Here is an 11,378-nt window from a genome sequence, read left to right as displayed (position 1 = left end):
CGCCTGTAGTCCCAGCTACTCGGGAGGCTGAGGCAGGAGAATGGCGTGAACCAGGGAGGCGGAGCTTGCAGTGAGCTGAGATCCGGCCACTGCACTCCAGCCTGGGCGACAGAGCAAGACTCCGTCTCAAAAAAAATAAAGAAACGGGGTTTCACTGTGTTAGCCAGGATGGTCTCGATCTCCTGACCTCATGATCTGCCCGCCTCTGCCTCCCAAAGTGCTGGGATTACAGGCTTGTAAGCCACCGCGCCCGGCCGGGGTCTCTCTTTGTTAAAATCACTGTCCTGCACTGGGCCTTTATTTCCAGGATCCCTCTTTCTTGATTTACTTCTGTTGAAAAAATGTTTTGCTATTCTGATTTCTGATCCTTTTACTTCATTTTCTTATTTATCTGCTCAAATAAAGATGAGTTTTTCTTTCTTTCTAGAAATTCTGTTCCATATCTTGGAACTTTTTAATTGACCATCTGATTTTTCCTCTTTGCTATTATTCATCTCTTTCTCTACTTTTGGGGGAGATTTTAAAATCGTCCAACTCTCTAATTGACTTTTAAAATTTTGGCTTTTACTTTATGAGCACTTTCTTGTTTGCAGAATGTTCCTTTTTGGTAGCATCCTCTTGTTATAACTTGTTTCTAAGGTTTTAAAGCTTTGCATGTTTTTGCTTTTCTGCTCCCTCCCTCCTTGGTTTCCTCAGAGTCTCAGAGTTCCTATTTTGTGTGCTGTAGTCTTTGCCTGCTACGTGTCCAAATCCCTGATCCGTCACTGTCGGCTTAGATTTGAGCGAGGCATTTTTTTTTTTAAATCTTTGTGAAAGCTCCAGCAAGCTTATCAACCAATGACCAGATTCCCAAACATCACTGTCTATCTGGGAACAGTTAGTTTCCTGTGTGGTGGAAGCTCAGCCCCTGGCATTGTGGGCACTGGAAGCTTCATTGTTAGTTATGAAGGCTTCATTTCACTTCATCCCCATTTTATTTGGTGCTTCCCCCTGATCTCTAAGTCACATCTCTGAGGAGTTGCAGCCGGTCAATGGGGAATCTGGTGAGGGACGTATTAATAATTGTTCTCTATAGTCTTTAGGCCAATCCTGTTTTTACCCCTTGCTAACCTCTGCCTCCATGGTTCCTCATACTTCCAATGACTGAGATTTTTTAAGAATTCTTTGGGATGAATTGGTTTGCTTTTTGTTGTTAAAACCCCTGCCCCCAACCCCAAACTTAAAATGAACTGTTACCACTCTTTCACCTGTGTTCCTACTTTGTCTAATATGGTTTGGAAGTACACATCTCATTGTTTCATCTAAAATATAGTTAATGTTTTTGTTTACAGAAGTATAACATCGGCCAGGTGTGATGACTCACGCCTGTAATCCCACCACATTGGGAGGCTGAGACAGGTGGATCACCGGAGGCCAGGAGTTTGAGAAGAGCCTGGCCAACATGGTGAAACCCTGTTGCTACTAACAATACAAAAATTAGCCGGGCATGGTGGCGGGCACCTGTAGTCCCAGCTACTCAGGACGCTGAGGCAGAAGAATCACTTGAACCTGGAAGGCGGAGGTTGCAGTGAGCCAAGATCACGCCACTGCACTCCAGCCTGGGAGACAGAGACCCTTTCAAAACAAAACACAATAATGACATCTGAAAACCAGATGATTTTGATGACTCCTTGGCCTGTGAAGACCTTACTCTGTGGAAAGGAGACAAAGGCTGCATGCCAGACAACAAATGCCAGCAGCTTCTGAGAGACAGCTGTTTCAGGCTGCTGTGCCTTAGGGTTATGAACATGGCCTAGATGGCGTCTTGCTTTCCTCTGCTGCTTTGATGCAATTATCATCTCACCTTTTTCTTTTTTTTGAGATGGAGTCTCGCTCTATCGCACAGGCTGGAGTGCAGTGGCGCAATCTTGGCTCACTGCAACCTCCGCCTCCTGGGTTCAAGCGATTCTGCCTCAGCTGATGTGCGCCACTGTGCCCGGCTAATTTTTGTATTTCTTTAGTAGAGATAGGGTTTAATCATGTTGGTCAGGCTGGTCTCAAACTCCTGACCTCAGATGATCTGCCTGCCTCGGCCTCCCAGTGTTGGGATTACATGCATGAGCCACCGTGCCCAGCCTACCTCGCCTTCTTCTAAAAACCTATTTCTGAGGCTTCTTTCCCTCACTGCCACTTTCTCCCCGTGACTAGTCACTGTATTCCTGCTGATGTAATCATTCATTGAAGCCTTTGGCCCCTGGATGTTTTCCCTTCTACCCAGGCATCAGTTTAGGTGACTACACTTAACTTCACCTCTACATTTCTTATCCTCCATTTTCTGTGGTCTGTTCAGCTCCTCTTCAGCTACCCCTTTCCACAGCCACATCTCAGACCTTGTCATAATTACTTAAATCACCAATTCAGGGTTCCTCCTATCCTGTCCTCCCCTATCCTCCTGGTTCGCTTATTCTATTCCCACCCCAGTCATTCCTTGAGTGAGGTTCTACTGTCATTAAGTCGTTTTACTTCCTCCCAATCCAACAGCCCTCACTCACATTTGGTCTTTTTCTTACTGAACTTATGGTCCCTGGTCTAGCCTTTGAGTAACTTAATTCTCTACCCATTTTTTCTACCTATCTAGCAAAACTCTATCTGCGGCTTGGCTGAATTGAATTGCTTTTCATCTTTTGTACTTGCTTCGCCTGTGATTGTACCAGCTACATTACTTGTCTGATGGGAGGGATTGTGTCTTAATTATTCTTAACTCTAGTACCTGTCACATATAGATACTTAGTTATTTTAAAGAGTGCTGCATAGTACTTCAAGATAGCATACACGAGTGAATTTGACAATGCATGGCTAGATAATCAGAAAAGTTCCAGTGTTACGATGGGTGAGTGTGAATATGAGCGCATAGGAGTGGCACAAATCTTTTGTTAGACCGGATAAAGTCTAAGCTTGTTTTACCTTTTGATATCGACTCAGTTCTTTATGCATGATCTCCAATTATGTAATTATGTTTTACAGGCAACAAACAGGCATTTTCCACAAACTGTTACAGGGGCATATTTGAGTGGCGTTCGAGAAGCAAGCAAGATTGCAGCATTTTAAGAATTCGGTGGACCCAGCTTTCTTCTGTACCCCAGATGGGACAATTTGAATCACATATTAAACCTCAGTTTTATAAGATGGGAAAAAACCCTCTCTACATAGCAAAACTGAAATGTTTCTAAGATGATATGATAATGTAAACCTATTTCATCACTCTGAAAGCACTGACTCCAAAAATCCTTATAAGCACTTAGATTTAATTGCATTTTCCATAGGTTCAACTACTGCTGAAAGTCTGGATTTCAGAATAAAGCAGAATATAAGTTTCAGTTGAGGCCGTGGATATGATTGTTCCATGGCTGGAAGTTCCCTTTAGATTTCACATTTTGTATGGCTGATCAATTTTCATACACTGAGAAACCAAGTCAATCAAGCAGGAATCATTTAAAAACCAGATAAAGCCATGTTTTTCTTCTGTGACAATTTATCAATATCTTTACCAATGAGCCTTAATATTTTTTATATAGCTCCAAGATTGAGCTTTTACTTAAAATTTAGATAGAACTTTTTTTGGATACAGCACAAACTCCACTTGACAGTAAAATGAAGCTTCTAGGTATTTTATATTGTATATATTTCCTCCCATTGGGTGTTCAAAAGAAATTTAAATTCAAGTATCTTTTGTGATAAAATGTTTTAGATTTGTGCACCCATTGGCAAAACAGTAAAGTTTCCAGATAGGTATTGCATCATTGAGAATGGAGCACAGAGTGTGGGCCTCACACTATAGACACAGAATATACCTTTTTCTTAAAGCCAAATTTGGGTGATAGGACACTTTATCCTTAATTTTGGCAACCACTAGCAAAAAAACTTGTCAGAATAATTTAATCAAAGCCCCTCTCCCCTTCTTTTATTTAAAAGAACTGATTCAATCGCTAGAAATATTTTTGCAGACTTTTCTTTACAGTATTCCATAGGCAGGTCCACTGGAAAACTGCAGAAAAATGTGAGCTCTCCTGGTCAATAGCACATTTTATATAAGCCATATTTTAAAGGCCTAAGAACATGGCAAGTATTCACTTTCCTTTTTTTAAAAACGCTCATGGCAGGAAACAGTTTAATAATATCTCCTTCTAAAATAAACACTGGTTTCAGGGTCTTCAGGATGCCTATTTTGCCAAGAAACTTCAGTATACAGGTTAGAAATACGCTTTTGTTTTTGAACAATAATTATATTGGTTTGCTTTAAAAAAAAGGAGTAAATGTGACTTTAGAGACTTCAAAATATTGAGTATTTTAAAAATTAAAAGTAGGTCAGTTTATAACGAGTAAATACCTAACACACAAAGAATGTGCAGTGAACCTCAGGCATTTAAGACACATCCTCCACCGCCCGCCCCTCCGAAGTATGGTCCAAAAACAAGCTAACAGCTGTATGTCGCCAAGAAGACAACTCTGATACTGAGGTTATTTGTTGAGACTTATTGGTACTGACTGGCAAGTGTTCTGCTTTAAAGTATCATGTATTAAAATGTTTAGACAGCATGTGTTTTAAAGTGATAAATGTAAAATGTTAAGTTTGAAATGGTTAACAGTAAATTATTATGTTAGTTTCTAGGCACTTGAACTGTGCTACAAGTAGGGGAAAGCCTACTTTAAAGTATGGTAAATGTGTGTTTTAAAGTTCCTATCAAGTGACATACTTCATTTGATTTTTTGTTTAAGGAGCCGTGCAACTTTTTTCTTGTGTTACTTTGGATATGTTTTTTCAATGCCATCTGAAGATTTTGTAATTGAGTAGCAGTAAATATACAAATTTACCATGTTCTAACTACAGTTCATGAATAGCTGGTTGTGTAAAACTACTTAATAAAAAACTAGACTTTCAAATGTACTCTGTACTGTAGTGGTGATACATCCATTTAATAAGTGTGCACACTCATCAAGAACTTTCATACAGAACAGCTCCATTTCCTCACTTCCAAATACTCTATGCATCACTACTTTTCTTTATAGTAAATGGTCAGAAAATTAACCTTAATTATTGTTTTGTGAAGTCACTCCAAAAAAAATGCTCCATCATCACAAGAGTGCTCCAAATTGTATAGGTTATAGGGCTGAATCAATTTAAAAATCCCCTTTCAGAATGATTCACCATAGGGAAGGAAATGCTATATAACCTATAAGACATCAAATGCAAGAGACTTAAAACACCAGTGATTTAGATTAATTTTATTGACAAGGTTTATAAGAACAAATATTTAAAATCGAAGGCCAATTATTAGATCTCATTTAGTTGCTTATTTTGTTCACTTCTATTTACCTTTCCCTAGTGTCTAACTATCAAACAAGTCAAACCTGTGAAAATACCTGTTAACATTCAACATAAATATTTCTGTTCTATGATGCAAAGATATTTTTCAACACTTAATTGGTACATCAAATGTGTCATTCTGTCATAAGCAGCATGTTTTAAAATTCAGATTTAATAAACTGATTTAAGACAGTAAATTGAAAGACAAAATTAGTCTCATTCAGGAGTGGTCCGTTATGTTGATCATCTAGAATCAACACTGATTAGACAAACTTTAAAAGCCAGAGCCCCAACTCCAGAGAAACATTAAATTTCTTTAATGTAAAAGTATATTATTTTTGAGACACACTTTGTCAGAGATATCCACGATTACTTGCACATTATATTCTGGCATTATAATCTGGTACTTTAATCGTAATCATGAAGGTGGCTAGGTTTCCGGTAAATATCAGTATTTTATATGGGCAAAAGCAGTTAATAAAAATCGGTTCATTTACTATAAGCCAAATGTGCTTGTACTTAAATCCCACCCTTTCCCAAAGTTTTTGAAGCTTTGATATGTTGATTTTTGGTCTGTCCTTAATATAAAATGTACCTACAGACACTTTTACAGAGTTAATACTAAAATTACAAATTGATGACACTTTCGAGCAAAGCAGGATAACTGTCTGTTCCTTCAGTGTTCCATCACTGAATTGACTTTCCATGCTCCATCATACTGTCTGGCTGAACACTGACATTCCATAGTCTACAACTGTAAAGATACCTACCTATGTGAGTTTAAAAAGTGGTCTGCACAAAAGAAATAAAAAAACTTTATATACAACAAATTGTTTTTTAAAAATACAAAAATAACATCTGTCACTTTTGTCATGCTAACAATCTGACATATATACACATGCAGGAGAAAAGTTCCAATTCAGTCAACTGGACAACTGTAGCTTGTATATTTTTAATATGATGGACACACTGCTGCTGAATTTTCACACTGACAGAGATGTGTATTCAAAATATTTCATATACTAAATACCCAATCTCTGTGTGTATAAATCCCAGTCATAATAGTTTCTGTTCTACTTGATTAAAAGTATGCCTTAAGCAAGCTAATATTAAGCGCACTAAAAACCACGACAGTTCAAGAATCTATGACCTTATATAAAGAAACCCAAAATGTACAAAATACAACTATAAAAGGAACAATTAATGCCATGCAAGATTTTAAACTAAAAATGGCATAGAAATGCAATTTAAAATAGCAAACTCAAATTCACATAACACTCAAGATAAAAAGGTCAGCAGTAAGTTCTAATGTTGCTTAACAAGGATTTAGAAAAGGAAATACATTCTCTTTGCTGGTATAATGGTATAAATCAGATCTTTGAATCTATGGGAACGAGTCATCTTCTCTGTCCTCTATCTCAAGAAATTAGCTGTAATGAAAGAGAAACATTTTGCCATAAATCATAAACCTTTATCCCATTTTTTCCACATCTATTTTACTATTTTGTCCTTCAAAAACCAGTTGAGCTCAATACAGAATTATAGCTACCTGCTGATCTTCCCCTCACCTTTGCCTGGTAGACAGGAACTTCCTCAAGTATCTGTGAGAGCAACTTTGAGATGCCCAGCTACCCAGGTACACCAGGAGGCCACATCATAATCTGAGTTCAGGTCTTATCACTAACTGTTCAAACTTTAATTTTAAGCTTTAAAGTAGGAATGAGAAAAAATATACTTCCCTATTATGAAGAAATGTGAGAATCAAATGTATTTAGTGACATGAATATTTTGAAAAATATGGAGTATTTTATGTAATTATTTTTGTCTTGTATTTCTAAAGTCAAACTTGAAAGATTGAAATATTTACCTCTTTTACAGTTGTTTTTATGAAATCTTTCCTTTCAGTTAAATCATAAGTAGGATAATTTTCATAGACCTATGTATAGTGAAAAGGAAAAATGATGTTAAATGCAGATTTTAATATCCAGTAATACTGTCTTTGAATAAAAGCAGGAAATCTGCTACATGCAAATAGCCACAACCATCCCAACCGTACTCTGGTTCACCCACATGGAACTGTATTCCAAATGAGTATTTTAATAATATTGTATATGATGTGGAAAACTAGCGTGCAAACATTCTCAGTGCGTTCAGGCTGAGAGTTTGGGATGAATTAACAATAAACAAGCCACATGTGATGTCTCACGCCTGTAATTCCAACATTCTGGGAAACCTAGGTGGGAAGATCGCTTGAGCCCAGGAATTCGAAACCAGCCTCAGGCAACCTGGTGAGACCCTGTGTCTACAAAAAATTAAAAAAGTAGTCAGGCATGGTGATGCATGCCTGTAGTCCCAGCTACTGAGGCAGGAGGATGGCTTGGGCCCAGAAGGTTGAGGTTGTAGTGAGCTGTGTTAGTGTCACTGCATTCCAGCCTGGACCACAGAGCAAGAAGGCCCTGTCTCAAAAACAAAAAACCCCAACAATCATGGGTAAAGAAAACCCATCTAGATAGATCTCAGATAAGTGAACTCAGTTCTTTACATTGGCAAGTCATTCGCTAAGTGTCTTTTAGAGAAAGCTTCTTTCTTCTCCAACCCTTGTTATCATCCAACACCCTACCTACGATTCCACAACCTGAAACACAATGAACTGCTTCCTCTACTCCACTGCTCAGTCTCTCCCTAAAGTTAAATCCTAAGACCCAGGTGGTCTCAAGAGTCCTCTACTACTAAAATTTGACTCTAAATTTCTCCCTTTTGTCAATTTTCTCAGTCCTATTATACTTGCTGCTTGATTCAAATCCTGACTATAAGCTCACAGTCTGTAAGAACCCTGCAGGCTTTACTTCCGCTGTATAGTTCACGGTCAGCAACTTTTTCTGTAAAGGGCTAGATGGTACAAAGAGTTTCAACTTTGCCAGTCAGTTTCTACTCAACTATGCGTTGTAGTGGCAATGCTGCCATAGACAACAGTTAAATGAGTAGATGTGGCTGTATTACAATAAAATTTTGCTTACAAAACCAGGCAACAAAGATAGAATGGTTTGGTCCACAGATTATATAGTATGCCAACCCTCTAAAATATGGTCGATCATTTAAATTACTCTAATTGTTTGCCCGGGAGGTTCCAAGATGGCCGAATAGGAACAGCTCCAGTCTACAGCTCCCAGCGTGAGCGACATAGAAGATGGGTGATTTCTGCATTTCCAACTGAGGTACTGAGTTCATCTCACTGGGGCTTGTCAGACAGTGGGTGCAGGACAGTGGATGCAGCCCATCCAGCATGAGCCGAAGCAGGGCAAGGCATCGCCTCACCCAGGAAGCGCAAGGGGTCAGGGAATTCCGTTTCCTAGCCAAGGGAAACCGTGACACACAACACCTAGAAAATCGGGTCACTCCCAACCTAATACTGTGCTTTTCCAACAGTCTTAGCAAATGGCACACCAGGAGATTATATCCCGTGCCTGGCTTAGAGGGTCCCACGCCCACACAGCCTTGCTCATTGCTAGCACAGTAGTCTTAAGATCTTAACTGCAAGGCGGCAGTGAGGCTGGGGGAGGGGCGCCCACCATTGCTGAGGCTTGAGTAGGTAAACAAAGCCGCCAGGAAGCTTGAAATGGGTGGAGCCCACCACAGCTCAAGGAGGCCTGCCTGCCTTTGTAGATTCCACCTCTGGGGGCAGGACATAGCTGAATGAAAGGCAGCAGAAACTTCTGCAGACTCAAATGTCCCTGTGTGACAGCTTAGAAGAGAGGTTCTCCCAGTACAGAATTTGAAATCTGAGAATGGACAGACTGCCTCCTCAAGTGGATCCCTGACCCCCGAGGAGCCTAACTGGGAGGCACCTCCCAGTAGGGGCTGACTGACACCTCACATGGCCTGGGGCCCCTCTGAGACGAAGCTTCCAGAGGAAAGATCAGGCAGCAGCATTTGCTGTTCTGCAATATTCGCTGTTCTGCAGCCTCCGCTGGTGATACCCAGGCAAACAGGGTCTGGAGTGGACCTCCAGAAAACTCTTAACAGACCTGCAGCTGAGGGTCCTGATTGTTAGAAGGAAAACTAATGAACAGAAAGGACATCCACACCAAAATCTCGTCTGTATGTCACCATCATCAAAGACCAAAGGTAGACAAAACCACAAGATGGGGAGAAACCAGAGGAGAAAAGCTGAAAATTCTAAAAATCAGAGCGACACTTCTCCAAAGGAACGCAGCTCCTCGCCAGCAATGGAACAAAGCTGGACGGAGAATGACTTTGATGAGTTGAGAGAAGGTTTCAGACCATCAAACTTCTCCAAGCTAAAGGAGGATGTTTGAACCCATCACAAATAAGCTAAAAACCTTGAAAAAAGATTAGACAAATGGCTAACTAGAATAACCATTGTAGAGAAGTCCTTAAATGACCTGATGGAGCTGAAACCATGGCACAAGAACTATGTGATGCATGCACAATCTTCAGTAGCTGATTTGACCAACTGGAAGAAAGGGTATCAGTGATGGAAGATCAAATGAATGAAATGAAGCAAGAAGAGAAATTTAGAGAAAAAAAGAGTAAAATGAAACTAACAAAGCATCCAAGAAATATGGAACTATGTGAAAAGACCAAATTTACGTCTGATTGGTGTACCTGAAAGTGACAGGGAGAATGGAACCAAGTTGGAAAACACTCTTCAGGATATTATGAACTTCCCCAACCTAGCAAGGCAGGCCATCATTCAAAAATTCAGGAAATACAGAGAACGCCACAAAGATACTCCTCGAGAACAGCAACTCCAAGACACATAATTGTCAGATTCACCAAAGTTGAAATGAAGGAAAAAATGTTAAGGGCAGCCAGAGAGAAAGGTCAGGTTACCCACAAAGGGAAGCCCATGAGACTAACAGCGGATTTCTCGGCAGAAACTCTGCAAGCCAGAAGAGAGTGGGGGCCAATATTCACCATTCTTAAAGAAAAGAATTTTCAACCCAGAATTTCATATCCAGTCGAACTAAGCTTCGTAAGTGAAGGAGAAATAAAATCCTTCACAGACAAGCAAATGCTGAGAGATTTTGTCACCACCAGGCCTGCCTTACAAGAGCTCCCAAAGGCAGTACTAAACATGGAAAGGAACAACGGTACCAGCCACTGCAAAAACATGCCAAACTGTAAAGACCATCCATGCTAGGAAGAAACTGCATCAACTAACGAGCAAAATAATCGGCTAACATCATGACAGGATCAGTTTCACAGATAACAATATTAACCTTAAATGTAAAAGGGCTAAATGCTCCAATTAAAGGACACAGACTGGCAAATCAAGACCCATCACTGTGCTGTATTCAGGAGACCCATCTCATGCGGAGACACACATAGGCTCAAAATAAAGGGATGGAGGAAGATCTACCAAGCAAATGGAAAACAAAAAAAAAGCAGGGGTTGCAATCCTAGCCTCTTATAAAACAGACTTTAAATCAACAAAGATCAAAAGAGACAAAGAAGGCTATTACATAATGGGAAAGGGATCAATTCAACAAGAAGAGCTAACTATCCTAAATATATATATGCACCCAAAACAGGAGCACTCAGATTCATAAAGCAAGTCCTTAGAAACCTACAAAGAGACTTAGACTCCCACATAGTAATAATGGGAGACTTTAACACCCCACTGTCAACATTAGACAGATCCACGAGACAGAAAGTTAACAAGGATATCCAGGAATTAAACTCAGCTCTGCACCAAGTGGACCTAATAGACATCTACAGAATTCTCCACGCCAAATCAACACAATATACATTCTTCTCGCCACCACATCACACTTATTCCAAAACTGACCACATAGTTGGAAGTAAAGCACTCCTCAGGAAATGTAAAAGAACAGAAATTATAACCAACTGTCTCTCAGACCACAGTGCAATCAAACTAGAACTCAGGATTAAGAAACTCAATCAAAACCGCTCAACTACATGGAAACTGAACAATCTGCTCCTGAATGACTACTGGGTACATAACGAAATGAAGGCAGAAATAAAGATGTTCTTTGAAACCAATGAGAAC

At 39.8% G+C, this 11,378-nt stretch overlaps 2 protein-coding genes across 4 annotated transcripts in view; one reads left to right on the top strand and one right to left on the bottom strand.

Moving 5' to 3' along the window:
* KDM1B (lysine (K)-specific demethylase 1B) overlaps positions 1 to 4,924 on the top strand; it is a 74,583-nt gene extending 69,659 nt beyond the window's left edge. For both annotated transcript variants that reach the window (XM_011967576.1, XM_011967575.1), the window contains one exon: positions 3,004 to 4,924. In XM_011967576.1, the coding sequence (XP_011822966.1) occupies positions 3,004 to 3,087 (84 nt within the window). In that variant the 3' untranslated portion in view covers positions 3,088 to 4,924. The remainder of the gene's footprint in view (positions 1 to 3,003) is intronic.
* A 323-nt stretch (positions 4,925 to 5,247) lies between these two features.
* DEK (DEK proto-oncogene) overlaps positions 5,248 to 11,378 on the bottom strand; it is a 39,131-nt gene continuing 33,000 nt past the window's right edge. Inside the window, exons 9-10 of one of the 2 annotated variants that reach the window (XM_011967574.1) lie at positions 7,212 to 7,280; positions 5,248 to 6,774 (exon numbers count right to left, since the gene is read on the bottom strand). In XM_011967574.1, coding sequence (XP_011822964.1) covers positions 6,763 to 6,774; positions 7,212 to 7,280 — 81 coding nt within the window. In that variant the 3' untranslated portion in view covers positions 5,248 to 6,762. Of the gene's footprint in view, positions 7,281 to 11,378 lie in introns of both variants that reach the window. The other variant, XM_011967573.1, reaches the window with a different exon arrangement.

This window comes from Mandrillus leucophaeus, unplaced genomic scaffold, assembly GCF_000951045.1.
Source record: "Mandrillus leucophaeus isolate KB7577 unplaced genomic scaffold, Mleu.le_1.0 Scaffold800, whole genome shotgun sequence".
Lineage (NCBI taxonomy): Eukaryota > Metazoa > Chordata > Mammalia > Primates > Cercopithecidae > Mandrillus > Mandrillus leucophaeus.
Note: the sequence above shows the minus strand (reverse complement) of the source record. Positions and strands in the feature narration are given on the sequence as shown.